We start from the raw sequence: 18,605 nt of genomic DNA, 5'->3' as shown, positions 1-18,605 counted from the left end.
AGATGTCCAGTGGTGCTTAAAATAGTTATCCCAGGGCAGCAAAGCAGACTGTTCTCGGATCCGGAGAAAGCACGAGAATTTGCAGAACGCCTGCAAAACAGACAGAGAAATGAAGAGATGTAACAAGAACAAGAATGACGACAAACTTCATATAAAGAAGAAAAGTAATGTATAAGTAAGTACTAAGAAGGGGAAGAAAGAGAAGAAAGGGGGAATTAAGAGGGTGAGCTTTGTTATATGTGAAGATAAAAGTCTTTTCTGGAGGGGGCTGTGTGGGAGAGAATAACAGTCACTGCAAAATCAGTTGACACTTGTGAGCGGGTTCGCAATCCAAATGGAGAGGGGAGTTGTGGTTGCCCGGCAAGGGACAAGGGCAACTCAGAGAGGGGGGGGAACATTTGGGGTTAAGGGAATTTTAGATGTGGGAATAGTGGAAATATTTTATGTTTTAGAAGTGTTGTCTTACAGTGTGTTCAAAAAAAGAAAACAGAAATGATAAGGAGGGAAGGTGGTGATGAGGAAGTGGAAATGAGAGGTAAACAAAGTATGAAATGGCGATGTTGAACTATATGACTATAAATATTAACGGAACACATAACCAAATCAAAAGGAAGAGGCTGTTAAATTTACTGAAGAAAGAAAAAAATTGATGTAGCATTCGTGCAGGAAACACATCTAACTGAAGTAGAACACAAGAAATTAAGGAGAGACTGGGTAGGGCACATAATGGCAGCATCATATAATTCAAAAGCCAGAGGAGTAGCTATATTAATCAATAAAAATGTACCAATCAAAATAGAGGAGGAAATAATAGATCCAGCAGGGAGGTATGTAATGATAAAGTGTCAGATATATTCAGAATTTTGGAATTTGCTCGATGTATATGCACCTAATGAAGAGGATCAAAAATTTATGCAAGATATCTTTTTGAAGATTGCAGATACGCAGGGAAATATACTGATAGGAGGGGACTTTAACCTTAATTTGGACTCAAAGATGGATAAAACTGGAAAAAAAGACTAGCAGAAAGAACAAAGTAACCAAATTTATGATTAAATCGATGCAGAAGATCCAACTTTTGGATATATGGAGGAGACAACAGCCAAAGGAAAAGGAATACTCATATTATTCGGGTAGACATAAAACATACTCAAGGATAGACCTGTTCCTGTTGTCAGCCCACATCCAAGGGAGAGTTAGAAAAATGGAATATAAAGCTAGATTGTTATCGGATCAGTCACCCCTGTTATTAGCAATAGAGCTAGAGGACATCCTACCGAGAATGTATAAACTCCATGCTACTTAAAAGACAGGATTTTAGAGAATTCATTAAATGACAAATTAAAATGTACTTGGAAATAAATACGGAATCAGTGAAAGATAAATTTATACTATGGGATGAAATGAAAGCGTACATCAGAGGGCAGATAATAAGTTATGTAACTAAGATGAAGGACTACAATCGGGAAATAGAACAGCTGGAAAAGGAAATAGCAAGTACAGAAAAAGAATTAGCAATAAGGGAAGATACAATAAAAAGAAGGGAATTGGTGACATAAAAAATAAAATATGAAACACAACAAACTCTATGATTTTAGAGAATTCATTAAACGACAAATTAAAATGTACTTGGAAATAAATACGGAATCAGTGAAAGATAAATTTATACTATGGGATGAAATGAAAGCGTACATCAGAGGGCAGATAATAAGTTATGTAACTAAGATGAAGAAGGACTACAATCGGGAAATAGAACAGCTGGAAAAGGAAATAGCAAGTACAGAAAAAGAATTAGCAATAAGGGAAGATACAACAAAAAGAAGAGAATTGGTGGACATAAAAAATAAAATATGAAACACAACAAACATACAAGGTGGAGAAGAACATAATGAAGCCAAAACAGAAGTATTAAGAACTAGGAGAAAAAAACGCACAAAATACTAGATTGGCAGCTTAAGACAGAACAAAGTAAAAGAACGGTATTGGCATCAAGGAAAAAGGACAAACAAATTACATATAACCCAACAGAGATCAATGAAAACTTCAAAGAATTCTACGAGCAACTATATCGAACTGAAAACGAAGGGAAAGAAGACAAAATAGATGAGTTTCTACCTAAATTGAACTACCAAAATTGCAAGAAGAGGAGCAAAATAAATTAATAAAATCATTTGAAATAGAGGAAATACAGGATATATTAAAAAAAACTACGGAACAATAAAACGCCGGGAGAAGATGGACTCGCAATAGAATTCTATAAAACATTTAAAGACTTAATAATTCCTCCTCTCCTGGAAGTAATGAACCAGATAAAAGAAACACAAAACATGCCAAATTCATGCAAAACAGCAATAATTACAGTAATACCAAAGATGGGGAAAGATCCACTAACACCAGCATCGTATAGACCAATATCTCTACTTAACACAGATTATAAGATAATAGCTAAACTATTAGCAAACAGATTGGCCGACTGTGTACCAAAAATAGTAAAACTAGATCAAACTGGATTTATTAAGAAAAGACGAACAACGGACAATATCTGTAAATTCATTAACTTAATCCATGCAGTACAAGGAAACAAGACGCCAACAGTGGCAGTTGCCTTAGACACAGAGACAGAGTAGAATGGAATTATTTATTCAAAGTACTACAGAGGTTCAACCTACCAGAGAAATATATTAATTGGATTAAGGTATTATATAAAGGGACCATTGGCAAAGGTGACAGTAAATGGATATATATCAAACCAATTTAAATTAAGCAGGTCAACTGGGCAGGGATGTCCACTATCTCCCTCACTGTTCGCGTTAGATATAGAACCACTGGCAGATCTGATAAGAACAGAAAATAAAATAAGAGGGTTAAAAATAAAAGAGAAGGAATATAAAATCAGTCTATTTGCAGATGACATAATAGTATACTTAACAGAACCAGAAATATCAATAAAAGAATTACATAAGAAATTAGAGGAATATGGAGAAGTATCGGGGTACAAGATCAACGCAAATAAAAGTGAAGCGATGCTTGTATAGGCCATCTATACAAATTAAATTATCAGCCATTAATGAAGAAATTACAAGAGACTGGAAAAACAACCAACTGAAAAACCTCACAAAGATAAGCGTATACAGAGCCGTTGTCATACCCACACTCCTGTTCAGCTCCGAATCATGGGTCCTCTACCGGCATCACCTACAGCTCCTAGAACGCTTCCACCAGCGTTGTCTCCGCTCCATCCTCAACATTCATTGGAGCGACTTCATCCCTAACATCGAAGTACTCGAGATGGCAGAGGCCGACAGCATCGAATCCACGCTGTTGAAGATCCAACTGCGCTGGGTAGGTCATGTCTCCAGAATGGAGGACCATCGCCTTCCCAAGATCGTGTTATATGGCGAGCTCTCCACTGGCCATCGTGTCAGAGGTACACCAAAGAAGAGGTACAAGGACTGCCTAAGGAAATCTCTTGGTGCTGCCACATTGACCACCGCCAGTGGGCTGATATCGCCTCAAACCGTGCATCTTGGCACTTCACGGTTCGGCGGGCAGCAACCTCCTTTGAAGAAGACCGCAGAGCCCACCTCACTGACAAAAGGCAAAGGAGGAAAAACCCAACACCCAACCCCAACCAACCAATTTTCCCCTGCAACCACTGCAACTGTGTCTTCCTGTCCCGCATCGGACTTGTCAGCCACAAACGAGCCTGCAGTTGACGTGGACATTTACCCCTCCATAAATCTTCGTCGGCGAAGCCAAGCCAAAGAAGACAAGAAGAACATTGGAAAGACTTACCACTAACACTGATAGGAAGGGTAAATTGCATTAAAATGAATATCTTCCCAAGGATACAATACCTATTCCAATCGTTACCAATTCACATAACAGAGAAATTCTTCAAGGAGCTAAATAAAATAATATGGAAATTCTTATGGAAAGGGTGGGAAACAGAGGATAGCACTAAATAAATTTACAAAATGGTACAAACAAAGGGGCTTACAGCTACCAAACTTTAAGAATTATTATAGAGCAGCACAATTAAGATACCTATCAGATTTTTTATCAAACAAGGGAAAAACCAGATTGGACCAGATTAGAGCTAGATAAAATAGGGGAGAAGGTACCTGAACATATGCTATATAAATGGGATGAAAAGCTGGTGCAACATAGGAATTCACCAGTACTGCACCATCTGCTCAACATTTGGAAAAATATTCACGTACAAAGGAATAAACCAAATTATAAACTACCAAAATTAATATTGATGCAAAATCAACTAATCCCTTTCACAATAGATAACCTTTCCTTTAGAGAATTGGAGAGAAAAGGGATCAAAAGAATAGAAAATTGTTTTTCGGTAAATAAATTATTATCTTTTGAACAAATGAAGGACAAATAAGGTACAACTCACAGTACAATGTTTGCATGCCACCAACTGAAAACCTACTTGAAGGACAAATTGGGAAGCAGGCTGAGGTTACCAGAAGGAAGCAATTTTGAATATGTGATTACAGACACAATGATAATTAAAAGATTTATAACAAACATGTACATCAAACTGCAAGAGAGAGAGAACGAGGAAACAAGCTGTAAACCCAAACAAAAATGGGAACAAGATCTAAACATAAAGATAAAGAATGAAACATGGGAAAAGCTATGATCCGGAACTATGAGGAATACAATAAACACGAGGTTACGCATGATACAATATAATTGGTTACACAGGCTATACACCATGCCCCAAAAGTTAAATAAATCAGACCCAACAGTATCAGACAGATGTTTTCGCTGTAAGAAGGAAACGGGAACAACAGTACATGCAATTTGGGCATGTGAGAAAGTGGAAAAGTTTTGGGAAGATCTTAACCAGGTCTTAAATAAAATCACAAAAAGCAACATACCAAAAAATCCAGAGATCTTTCTTCTAAGTAATATAAGAAGTAAAGAACTTGGACTCGATTTGGATGGAGCACAAAAAAGATTTATTATGATAGCCTTAGCTGTAGCAAAAAAATGTATTATGTCAACCTGGAAATTAGAAGATAGCCTGAGAATACAGCAATGGTACATAGAAATGAATAAATGTATTCCATTGGAAAAAATAACATAAGAAATATCATCACAGTATTCGAACAAATTTGGGAACCGTATATGGAACACAACAGAGAAGTCCTACCGCGGACCTCCACCCCCTAAAATGACAGAAGGAGAAGAAGACGAAATGAACTGACCCAGTATGTAAAAGTAGATTACACATATTTCTTGTTTATTTTCATTGTGTGATGACATTGTTTAATGTGTTTAATGTATCATATATGTTGAACGTTGAGTGGGTGGGGAGGGGGATGGAAGGAGGGAGGGAAGGGAGGGGGAAAAAGGGGAGAAAATGACACTGTGTATATTCAAGAGGGAAATGTTTGTGTGTATTTTGGTCAGTATGGTTCATGGTGTGAAAAATAAAAAATTTTAAAAAAGAATGGTGGTTCAAAATGCACAACAACATGGATGCCCGTTGATAGTTCAGAATAGAACAGTGATCTTTTATGTGGATCTTAGTCAAAATATTATTAAAAGACATAAAGAATTTAATTCAGCGAAAGCAGTCCTCTGGCAAAAATTTGCTTTCAGATTCCCTGCAGTTTGATGGAGATGCACTGATGGAGATGTACTGATTTTGCCAATTCTTTTCCTGATCTTAAAAAAGGTCAGTCTTCATCTTCTCAGATGCAAAAATCAAATGGAGTTTCCGGAGAGAAAAATGGGGTGCAGATGGAGAAAAAGAAAAAAAGCACAGAAAGACCGAAGGACGAGACGCAAAAGAAGGAACGTTCTGACTTTCAAGAGATGTCTATTGATGAGAAGCAAGTGGATAAAGAGATGGAAGAAGCTTATCATACTTGAACTTCTTGTTCATACTGTTGTTTCTGTTTGGGAGAGATGCAAAATCTCATTTTATCTCAAAACGAAACCGTTGGTCACTTAGTGGATCAGGCCGCTACCCGTGCCGTAGAAGGGGGTAGTACAGTAAGTATTTTGTAGGGTTGGGAGGGAGGGTTTTTTTTAATTGTTTCAGGATATTTTTTCCATTTTTTCTTTTCTTTTTACTTTGTTGAGGAGATGTAGATTAATTTGAGTATGTTCGATGTGGATGCGGATCCTGCTACACAGGTTAGGATGGTTGTGAGATAAGATGGCTAATTTAAAATTTGCTACATTTAAGGTGAACAGGCTTTTAATAATCTGATTAAAAGAAAAAGAGTGTTTATATTAAAAAATTAAAGGTTGATATGCATTTTTGCAAGAGACTCATTTAACTGAAAAAGAACATCAATAATTAAAAAGTGGGTCAAAAAAAAGTTTTTAAAAAACTGCTTTGAAAAAGGAATGTAGATTTCCCTTAAAACTGGAATGCCTATTAAACATATCAGATTAATTTTAATCTCGTCTAATATGTGCATTTAACCACTGGCGATAATTTAATGTACAAGCTCTACAAGGATTGGATCACATGAACCTCAAGATCATTTGACCACCAGTCTATGCTTATCCCACCAAGGGTACTGAAACACAAAGAACTGTGTATTTTTTGACCAGTCACCTAAATGTAAAATAATTGCTTGTTTTGTAAATGTGTCTTGGACTATAACTAATACACTGCACGTGCTGGGGATGAGCACATAGGAGTTCACTTCTGCTTCATCTCTGCCTAATCAGGTATTTTCCTAAATATAGATTTTCCTTTCTGGAAGAATGTAAGCAAATTTTTGCTGGAGTAGGTTAAATTAGGATTATAATGTGAAAGCATTGACATACACAAACTATTCCAGCAGGAAATCTGCAGATAAAACTTCCTCCTGCAAAAATTTTCTTTAATTCTTTCAGAAGTCAGTATTTAAGGGTGACACATTTTAAATTAGACTCGCAGAGTTTCCTTCAGATAACCTCCGCTCAGCAGACTGTTCAATTGGCATTATTTAGAGTTAGTAAAATTGTGACTGGTCATTAAGACTACTGAATGCCAATTACTCTGCACTATTAATAGACACCTACAAGGAGCTGCTCTTCTCATTAGAAGAATTCAACTCTTAAGAAAAATGGGAAACATCAAAACAGATATACACCACATTATCCACTCTTCAAACAATGGAGGTTGAGTACAATGAAATTGCATTGAAACTGTTAAGCTACTAGAAAATATGCAAGTTGATTACTGCACAAAACTAAATCTATTGCAGATTGCACTTTGGTCAAAGAATATAAGCTAAAAAGCTAAGAGTTTCTAGCCAAGTGAATTTGTTATCATTTAAAATGTCTATCCATTTTAAATGCAAAATACTGCCAACAAAGTAATGACAACGAGTTTGATAAAAGATTAATTCTCCATCCTGCTTCCTCTCTGACCAAGTGTCTGTGAACCTAACCTCACCTCATCTTCTGTCTGGCCACATAGCAATTTTCCAGATTCAATATCAAACTCAGCAATTGCAGATAACTTACTTTCCTTTTTGGAATCAGAATAGACCAATTCTGCCAAAAGGTTATTTGGCTGCAAATTGATTCATCTTTCTCTTTGTGAAAACACTGCCTGGCATAAAGATAATTTCCAACATTCTCATTTTGGTTTTGGGCTTCAATAGTTCTGATCTGCATTTCACAAATTTAACATGTCCCTTTGTTTCCTTCCTCTAACTCAATGGTTCTCAACCTTTTTCTTTCCACTCACATACCACTTTAAGTAATCCCTATGCCAAGAGCTGATTCCTCATGTAGTTCACTACTAGTTAAGTCCTGACCTGAAAAAGATTTGTTTATTCCGACTCTTTTCCATGTAATAACCAGTTTTCTGCCACTTTAATACAAAGGACCTCAGTCCCCATGGCGACGGCAACAACAGACCTCAGCCCCCCTGGTGGCGGAGACAACAGACCTCGCCCCCCACCCCTGGCAGCGGACCTTGCCCCCTTTCCCTTCCCCGGCAGCAACTATGGACCTTGGTCCTCCCGGCGACGGCGGCAGTGGACATCGCCCCACCCCCCTCCACCGGTGGCGGTAGCAGCAGCGGCAGACCTCGGGCTCCCGGGCAAGAGCGGGACCTCGGTGGGGAAGTGTCGGTGACATATGGAGAAGAGGCGGCGTGAACTACTTGGGACCTCAGGCCTACTCCAGGCCTAGCACTGAGCCCAGCTGTTGATGTCTGTTCGCATCTCTCCCTCCTGGATTGCATCGAGCAGCCGGCCTTGCAGTCCGGGTCGCTGGAAGGAGAGCATTTCGGAGCCGGGGAGTGGGACGAGGGCAGGAAGGAGTCAGACCAGGATTCGGTTACGGATGGAGCTCCCTCTTCCCGGGAGTGGATCTGTGGGTTCAAACCAACTGCTACCTTGCAGGTTTTGCCTCTTCAGGCAAAGGCTAGGAGAAGGTAACTCTGACTTCAAATCCCCAGGCTCGGTTAGCCCAGCTGTCAGTACCTGGAAATGGTCCCAGCTATGGGGAAATAGCACATGTCAGTCTGGTAGCAGGAGCTGGCAGCTGTGATAGAGCGTTTCCCTAACGATCTGCAGCAGCAAATGTCGTGCTTCGCACTTCGCCAGGCCCAGTGGCGTGGGACCCAGAAGGACGTGTTTGTCCTGGGCAAGCTCCATGGAAAACAGATCAAAAGTTCTGAGAGGACAGAAGAGCTACAAGGCACCATGTTCATCTTCGCTTACGAAGGGATGGGCCATGAGAGAGACATGAGAGAGAGATGCCATTGGTGCTCTGAGGGATTTCTTAAGGTAGTATGTGGGTGGAAAGAAAAAGTTTTGAAAACTACTGTTTTAATCATACCTAATTGACTTGTTAAATGCACAGTTTCATAACTCCACAGGAAATGGCCCAATGACAATTTTTCTCAACAAAATATTTCAGTAACAACTGGGTCTAGAGCAGTGATTCTCAACCTTCCCTTCCCACTCATATACCACCTTCAGCAATCCTTTACTAATCACAAAGCACTGATGGCACAGGGAATACTTAAAAGTGGTATGTCAGTGGAAAGAGAAAGGTTGAGAACTTATTAGTCATATCACCTTGGCAACCCTGGCCTCGCCCTGTCAAAGATATTCTCTGCTCTCTCTAAGATGTTTTTCTTACATCTTTTCTCGCAGTTCTGATGAAGGCTCTGCCTGTGCTCGCCTGCAACAGACATAGCCCGACCTGCTAACAGGGTCCAGCTTTCTCAGCTTTAATTTAGATAATTATTTTGCACTGTGGTCAGACTTTTAGTATTATGGAAAAATCAGTCATGAATTTGTGATATATTTAAAAACAGTGCAGCAGTTCTGTGTAGTTTCTGACCACAAACCTTTAATTCCACCTCACAGTTCCTTGAGAGCTCAACTTTTTGCAGATATGCACAATCTTCCTGAACCTTTAATCTTGGGCGACACGAAGGTAGCTCAGCTGAAGGCCTGTCTACTTTCATTTACTTTTGTCACATTACCCACTTCTATTCCTACCTCACCACATCCATTCCTAAAATATTTTTGTGTGCCTTTGTAAATTCTGGACTAATATTTTAATACTACCCTGCTGTCTTTTGATCCAACACTCTCAACATCCTCCAACTTGTCCAAAACTCTGCAGGTAATCTGCAATCTCACACCATATCCCATTTCCTCAGAATCATCATCGGCACAGATCACTTATTGACCTGGTTCTCTCACACAAATTGGTGTTTAAAAAATAAACACCAACCTCAAGTTCCTCTTTCTCGAATTGTTCCTTTGTAAAAATAACTTGCATTTCCTTTATCATTCCAGATATTCTATTCCCAAAATTAGTTTTTTTTCCCCTCATCTCCTGGTGTAGACTTTTGAATGTTTCTCAATGTATTTTTGCTCAAGCTGATCTAAATTATATTCGCTAGCATACGGATTGACTTAAAGTTCATCCTTCTACAGAAACATAAATCAACTCATTCTTTTATTTCTGATACCCTTCTTTTCACCTTTTCCTTTAAATTTTGCATGTAAGCTTTTATTCAATAATTTTCTGCCATTTTTTTTGTATTTAGTAGCATGTTGAATGGAGACACAGAGATCTAGAAAGGGGAGAGAAGTATCAGAAATGGACCAAGTGAAAACCAGAATACCTCCTATGTCCTCTGGCACTCTGACAGCTTCCCATTTCCTGGCACCCATTGTCTCATCTTCACCCATGGAGGTCCAGTTTCTGCACACCTTCACCCCCATCAGGAAGGGCACAAAGCCCTCTGCTCTTCTTTCATGTAGTTTTTAATACTGATGTTCTCCCCTGTATGTCCATTGGTCAATTCCTCTGGTATTGAACCTCTCATTTTCTCTCCACAGTGTGGTGTTGGGCCTTATATTTCTTTACTATGGGAAAGGCTGGAGCAGAATCTATTTTTCATTACTAGGATGTGAGGTTGTTCTGTAGGTTGGCATTTATTGGTCATCTCAAATTGCCCTGAAGCAGATGGTGAGCTGGTGTAGTCCAAGTGTGCTATTAGCTTAGGAGTTTGCAGTCTTTGAACCAAAGTCATGAAAAAAAGGCAAATATATTCCATGGTAGCGGGGTATGTGACATGGGTGAGAGCTTGCAGGAAGTGAATGCACTTCCCTCACACTTGATGGATTAGCTTTGAATTGCTTCAACAAAACTTTAATGCTGATGAACAGGATGAATGAGTTTGAATGAGTGGCGCACATTTTAATGTGGGAGTGTTTCAAGATTCAGTATTACACAATTTATATCATTCAAATGTTGATCTCTACAGGAAGAACAATGGCACAAGATGTCTGGAGATGACATATTCATTTACATTGTGGTCAACGTTTCAGGTTGGGTCAGTGTTCATGAAGGGTTCCAATCAGAAACAGCAACTGTGATGTTTCTTTTATTACAATAAAGAAACTTCTGTTCTTTATAAACAACTAGATTTATTAACTAAGAAAACAGTACTAAGAACAGAACACACACAGGCAGGTCCTCATGTGGAGGCATCCATCTTGAATCTATCTAAGATGCAATATTCCCCAGATGCCACACATTCCAACTCCTCCAGGTGGTAGCACTCTATCACTACATGCCCTTTCCTTGAGATGTTTAATCTAATATGACACTCTAATATAATATTCTTTAAAGTTCAACGCAAAATAACACAAATATCAGCAACACGTACTTTTAAGTGTGCATTTCTTCAAACAAGTCTCACAGCTGGAAACCATCCTGCCAATGTCAGCATTTTTCTCTGGCCAATAAACAGCAGTTCTTGCCATCCTCGTGCATTTTTCCATTCCAAGGACAGAAATCTTAGTCACTCAGCCCATCAAACAGGTTTTTACTTTTACTACTAATGAACAACATGACCTCACTGATGGTCTCTCAGATTTCCTCTACTCCATGGCACTCTTTCTGCTATATTCTGTCTCCATAGTTTCCTCAATTAGGCTGCCTGCTGGGATAGGTTGGAGGGACAGGCAGAGTGCTGGAGCAGAACTATGTGACAAAAGACAAAACAACACCTTACAGTAAATATGACGTGACCTCTCTGTAGTCTTCTCCATGCCCATACCTCTCTGTAAATATTCATCCGAACTATTTCACTGTATTTCAAGCCAAGTTTATTGTCATCTGCTTGTCCAAGTACAACCCAACAAAACGGTGTTCTCTGGTCCTCAGTGCAAGTCATTCATACTAAGTGACTTGAAAAAAAACTTTTGGGACTTAATATTTGATGGTAACATACTTAAGTTAAATCTAGTTGTTAATATCAAAAACACTAATTTTCTCTCCAGGTTACACCAGATTTATCAATTTTATGTCTTAAGTGATTCACATTTGGTAGAGCTGTATGTCATTTTTAATTGGACTACTGCAACAACGTTTTAATTTGAAGACGTACTCAGAAATTCTCATTAGGAGTGGAGTTCTATCGCTTTATGCAATAGAACATTGTCACAAGTATCTATATGTGGCACATCATGCATAAAATACAATCTATAGTGATAACCTTCCTGTGATAACATAAATACAGAATCCAAACAGGATTGCAACGGTATTTGCACCATTGATTTATTCATTCATTTAATGTGCATTTCAGCTATTTTTAAAGAGTAGCTAATATTTTAAAACACAATTTAAAAACACTTACGACATCTCCTCAAAGACTTTCACTTTCTCGCATCCCTCTGGGGGTTCTCGTTTGAACATGTAGCTGTTGTTTGGTTTGGGTGATGAAGCATATTTAGGGAGGGGGGAGTTACTCCCACTGTCTGTAAATGCAATGGTAGAAGTTAGTGAAAGATCTCAGATTGAAAAAGAAGAAATTCAACTAAGAGAAATCCAAAAATAAACAGTTTCACAATGCAGAATTAAAGATTTGCTTATGAAGTGTTTCAAAGAAACCCATTGTTATTCTGTAGGATATCTGTTCTGAACAAGATTTAAAAGGTTTTAATGATGTATAAAACTGCTTGCAGTGGAATTTTTATGATAGATTATCATAACAATTTAGAGTAATCTCTAAACTAGATAGATTGTAGCAAGTTAGGATTTCATCTAAAATGTAAATGCTGAAAAGTTTAAAGCACAAAACTATAAATATCATACATGAAGAAACCCAAAAAGTGTATCAAAAGGATCATGCATTTGGCCTTTTAAGAGAAGAACAGCAATATAGTCTCTGCCTCGATCGGCTTCTACCATGTTGTGTCGTAAATTAACTTTAAAAAAAACTGAAAAATGCAGAAAAAATATGCTCCACCAAGGCTGCTGGAACACACGCAGGCCTTGGCCACTCTCTCCCTGACTGTAGGAGAGTCACTGACCTTTCCAACCTGCACACAATCTGTGTGCAAAGCACTGCTGCATTCACATCTGTCGTTTCTTTTCATTGCACACAACTAATCAATAACATTTCTTTATTCATTGCCTTACTCCTGACAATCAGAATGCTTGCGTTTATCTTTATTCACTGCAAATAAAAATTCCAAATGAGGCAATGAATATTTAACACTATACGAATCAATAAACATAACAACCTGAACATGCATGTGAAAACTTAACTGGAACTACATGGTGTTCAAATGCTTAAAAGCTTTTCCCCTCCTCAATTCAACTGTAGAAATAATTGTTCTTTCATTCAATATGATCATTCAGTTCCTCTATGAGCAAGCATTGGCAAAACTCTGCAAAAATTTTTGCCTGTTTTCCTCATGATTAACTTTATTAAAAGGCATCATGTAAATACATGCTGTTGTTCTCTACATCTTTCAAATTCCAGTCCTATTTGACTTAGAGATCTCCTGAATTTTTGAATAAACTCTAGTCATGAACATCACTTGAAAGGAAGCATTCTGGAACAAAAAATGAGATTACTCTCAACTACATATTCATCTCATTTAAATGATCTCAAAGTTTGGCTAATTATACTCTCGATTATGGTTGGTTTTCAACATTCCATGTGCTGCCTGGTTACAAGTTTTGGCAGTTCTGTTTATGATCAAGCCACTTTTAATTTTTGCACACAGGTTTAGAATGAAAAATAAATCAGTGTCAGGCAATTACAAATCAAATTGCCCTAAAAGAAGAGATGAGTCAGAGTCCACATACCGCAGAGTTCAGACCAAACATCAAGTACCCATTTGCGCTAAACCCATTTTTTTTATTCTCCCCACTTTCCCATCAACTCTCCCCAAATCCTTTCGATGTATGGCCTTCATAAATTTAAGTATTGCATACAGGAGTTGGGATGTTATAGTCAAGTTGTATTCGTCATTGATGAGGCCAAATTTGAAGTATTGTGTGCAGCTTTGGTCACCTAACTGCAGGAAAGATATCAATGAAATTGAAAGAATGCAGAGAAGATTCAAGAGGATGTTTCTGGAACTTGATAAACTGTGTTACAGGGAAAGGTTAAATGGGTAAGGACTTTATTTCCTGGTGTGTAGAAGAATGGGGGGAGATTTGATAGAGGTTTGATGAAAGTGTGCTGGGTATGGATGCAAGTAGGCTTTTTCCACAGAGGATAGATGAGATACAAACCAGAAGACATGGGTTAAGGGTGAAAGGGGAGAAGTTTAGGAAGGGGAATTTCTTCACACAGAGTATGGAATGAGCTGAAATGGTGAATGTGGGTTCAATTTTAACGTTAAAGCAAAATTTGGACAGATAACAGGGAGGGATATGGAAGGATATAGATCAGTGTGTCTATGTAGACTAATAGTTTGGCACAGACTCGAAGGGCTTGTTTTATGTGTTGTAAGTTTCCGTGGTTCTATCCTATCACTCACCTACATGAGAGAAACTAGAGCACCCAGGTGAAATCCACACAGTGACAGGTATAAGATGATAGCTGCACCCAGACAGCACCAGAGGGCAGAATTGAAGCTGATCACTGGAGCTGAGTTATTAGATCTACTTGCTGCACCACTCTCCCTCTGCTGAAATATAAAATTAGGTCAGCACTGAAGAAGAACAGTACAGTTAAAGCACAATATTTCCACATTTCTTGATGGCAAAGAAAGGAACAAATTCTGCCTGTCGAGTCTAAGTTAGTGACATCAGTTTTCTCTGCAACAAACATAAACCCATTCATATAACAAGGAATCTAGTATTCTCTATGGTTGTTAAATCCATAAAATGAAAAGTACACAATAATCCAGGGATTAATTGTGTGTAAAATAGTGAGAAGCATTTTAGGTAGATGAATGAATAATTCTTTCATTGGATAGATTAGAAGAGGATGTTGTGGCATCCATCCTCACCACACAAATGTAGAGTCACTGATTTACCATCAGGTTTGCTATGTGCTTGACTTAAAATCAACATAACAAATCATCAGCTGTGGCTACAAACCAGAGTGGATTGCAATGACAGAGCCATCTACATCAATTAAATAGTTAAGCTATAAATTTGCTTTAAAGGTAGTGTCAGCATTAAGGTTATGACAAAAGTAAAATACAAAAGTTTGCAGACATTGTGATTGTAGAAAAAAACTCTGAAATGGTGGAGGTACTCAGCCGTCCATAGGGGACAAAGATATATTGCCGACATTTTGGGCCTGAGCCCTTCTTTAAGGAATAAGCAGAAGAAGCTAGAAGAAGAAAATCTCAGAAAGTCTCAGAATTCAGACAATGCTGGCTGGGGCGGAACCCAGACCAACAAAAGGTGCTCATTGGATGTGATAAGGGACCAGGTAAGAATTTATCAAGCTTATGTGAAAGGAGACAGGGAAAGGAGGGACAGAGCTGGGGGAAGGCAATGGGGGAAGAAATGAGGGGGGAGTGGGCTAACAAAAGCCAGAGAAGTTCATGTTAATGCCATCTAGTTAGAGGCCGCTCAGTTGGAAAATGAGCTATGAGGTGTTGTTCCTTCAATTTATGGTTGGTCTCAATCTGGCAGTGCATTAGACCATGGACAGACATGTCAGCAAGGAATGAGATGGAGAATTTAAATGGATGGCCACTGAGAGATCTTCCCTATTGTGGCAGACAAGCCGAAGTGCTCAACAAAGCGATCTCCCAATGTGTGTCCAATCTCTCTAATGTAGAGGAGACCACAACGGGAGCACCTGATGCAGTAGATGATCCCTGCAGATTGACAAGTGAAGTGTTACTTCACTTGGAAGGAATGTTTGGGGCCCCGAATGGTGGTGAGAGAGGATATGTGAGCATCTCCTGCAGTCGCAGGGGTGGGTCCCAAGGATAGGATCGATGGGGAATGAGGTGTGGACAAGGGAGTCATGGAGGGAGCAGTCCCTGCTGAAGACAGAGAGGGGAATATGAGTCGAGTGGTGGGATAACATAGTAGCTGGTGGAAATGGCGTAGGAGGATATGTTGAATGCGGATGCTGGTGGGGGCAGAGGGGGCCTGGGCAGATGTGCAGATAATGGAGGATATGCGGGTGAGTGCTGAATTGATTGTGGTAGAGGGAAAGTCACATTGTTTGAAGGAAAAGGTAATCTCTGATGATCTGGCATGGAAGTCCTTGTCCTTGGTGTAGATGCTATGGAGAAATTTAGAAAATAGAATGGAATCCTTATAGGGTTCAGCGTGGGAAGAGGTGTAAACAAAGCAGCAGTGGGAATTGGTGGGTTTATAGAGATTATGACATTCTGACACTGCATCGATATCGAACACATTTTTTTAACTTTAATCATTAAATTTAGCTTGGCCAATCACTTGCAAACATTCATCATTATCTGCTTCAAAAGCTTATTGGAATGTAGGCTGCAATCCTCAAAGCATTAATATTAACCAGAGAGGAAAATTAGTTAATTGAATGAAATACAGTCAGAAAAAAACCATTTCAAACCCAATCCTGTTCTTCTGAATTAAAGATTGTATAGGGAGGCCACAACAATATTTGAAAAGAAATATAACAATTTTAACACTTAGATAGAGAAAGGGTTTTTTTGAGGGAACAGGATGAATACTGGTAGATATTTGACTCAGTGGTTATGGTTGGGGAGTGAAAACACAGATGGTGGAGGAACTCAGCAGGTCTCGCAGCATCCATAGGAGGTAAATATATATAACCAACATCTCGGACCTGAGCCTTTCTTCAATTAACCTGAATTAAAAGACTAGGGAGAAGATTGGGAGAGGGGTGGTGGTGGGGGGGGGGGGGGGGAGGGGTTGGCTCTGGGAATACAGAACTGGAGGGAGAGACAGAGCTAGGGGAGATGAAACATAGGGATTGATGGGGTTGGGGGTGAAGGAACCAGAAGCTGATGTTAATGCCTGGCAGTGCTTGAGACTATGGACAGACAAATCAGCAAAAGAATAGGGTGGGAAATTGAAATGGATGGCCACTGAGAGATACCCCCTAATGTGGTGGATGGAGCCAAAGTGCTCAACAAAGCAATTTTCCAGTCCGCATCTAGTCTCTTTGCTGTAGAGGAGAGCATAACAGGAACCTTGCAGATTCACAAATGTGACAGTATACAGATATGTTTTTGGGAATTAAATGGGGGCAGGATTTAGTGTAGGTCACGTACAAACACTTAAAAACAGATCTTTTTTAAAATACTGGAGCTTTGCTAATCCTAGACAAGTCGGTCCCATAGCCTTTGTAAAAGCTTTGGAGAGTGCCCAAGAGACTTCACTAATGGATTGTTGTTTACAAAAAGGCAACAGATGAAAGAGCTTGTTGGAGCCACAGATTGTCTGGAGGGGGACTTGTTATTCAAAGAGGGTCATGTGATTTTGCAAGCAGAGAGAGTCAAACAGGCTTTCTGTGTGTGTGTGTGTGTGTGTGTGTGTGTGAGAGAGAGAGAGAGAGAGAGAGAGAGAGTGAGAGAGACAGAGATCAGTTCTACAGTTTTACAATCAGCAGCAGCCACTGGAAATGGAACAGGACAAGCTACCCAGCTTATGGAAAACCCCATTTGGAAAGCGGGTTGTGAGTACTTAGTTCAGCCTGGTCAAAGCCCTTGTGGTGCATTCAAGAGGAGAGGACTGGCTGTCTAATGTTTCACTTGGAATAGGAGAAACAAAAAGTCACTCTGTGGTGACCTGAAAGAAAAAGGTTATCATCTGGAGAAGTCTGAGGGGGAAAGTTTCTTCGCCAAGACACTGAAGTGGTTGATTTAAAAAAGGAATCAGTTGTGGGTGTCAGCATACAACGAATCCCTCTCTGAAAACCCCCAATAAAATGTTATGAGCCCAGAGGACCCCAAAATCCATCAGCAATAGATATTCACCAAGACAAATGGTTACGTAAACACAAGTTGCTTTTAATGATCTTTAAACATGCCAAACTGCATGAGTTTTTCAAGCTTTGTTGGGACCAAGGTAAACTGCCTCAGGATCTTCGTGATGCCACCATCATCACCCTGTACAAAAACAAAGGCGAGAAATCAGACTGCTCAAACTACAGGGGAATCACGTTGCTCTCCATTGCAGGCAAAATCTTCGCTAGGATTCTACTAAATAGAATAATACCTAGTGTCGCCGAGAATATTCTCCCAGAATCACAGTGCGGCTTTCGCGCAAACACAGGAACCACTGACATGGTCTTTGCCCTCAGACAGCTCCAGGAAAAGTGCAGAGAACAAAACAAAGGACTCTACATCACCTTTGTTGACCTCACCAAAGCCTTCAACACCGTGAGCAGGAAAGGGCTTTGGCAAATACTAGAGCGCATCGGATGTCCCCCAAAGTTCCTCAACATGATTATCCAACTGCACGAAAACCAACAAGGTCGGGTCAGATACAGCAATGAGCTCTCTGAACCCTTCTCCATTAACAATGGCATGAAGCAAGGCTGTGTTCTGGCACCAACCCTCTTTTCAATCTTCTTCAGCATGATGCTGAACCAAGCCATGAAAGACCCCAACAATGAAGACGCTGTTTACATCCGGTACCGCACGGATGGCAGTCTCTTCAATCTGAGGCGCCTGCAAGCTCACACCAAGACACAAGAGAAACTTGTCCGTGAACTACTCTTTGCAGATGATGCCGCTTTAGTTGCCCATTCAGAGCCAGCTCTTCAGCGCTTGACGTCCTGCTTTGCGGAAACTGCCAAAATGTTTGGCCTGGAAGTCAGCCTGAAGAAAACTGAGGTCCTCCATCAGCCAGCTCCCCACCATGACTATCAGCCC

At 39.6% G+C, this 18,605-nt stretch overlaps 2 protein-coding genes across 6 annotated transcripts in view; one reads left to right on the top strand and one right to left on the bottom strand.

Moving 5' to 3' along the window:
• The window catches only part of ica1 (islet cell autoantigen 1), a 165,736-nt gene extending 158,613 nt beyond the window's left edge, over positions 1–7,123 (top strand). The window contains exon 15 of the mRNA XM_069913714.1: positions 7,043–7,123. The gene's annotated coding sequence lies outside the window, so the exon portion shown is untranslated. The remainder of the gene's footprint in view (positions 1–7,042) is intronic.
• LOC138751440 (glucocorticoid-induced transcript 1 protein-like) overlaps positions 1–18,605 on the bottom strand; it is a 296,823-nt gene that overhangs the window by 7,651 nt on the left and 270,567 nt on the right. For all 5 annotated transcript variants that reach the window (XM_069913710.1, XM_069913712.1, XM_069913709.1 and 2 more), the window contains one exon: positions 12,152–12,272. In XM_069913710.1, coding sequence (XP_069769811.1) covers positions 12,152–12,272 — 121 coding nt within the window. The remainder of the gene's footprint in view (positions 1–12,151; positions 12,273–18,605) is intronic.

Source organism: Narcine bancroftii, chromosome 1 (genome assembly GCF_036971445.1).
Source record: "Narcine bancroftii isolate sNarBan1 chromosome 1, sNarBan1.hap1, whole genome shotgun sequence".
NCBI lineage: Eukaryota > Metazoa > Chordata > Chondrichthyes > Torpediniformes > Narcinidae > Narcine > Narcine bancroftii.
Note: the sequence above shows the minus strand (reverse complement) of the source record. Positions and strands in the feature narration are given on the sequence as shown.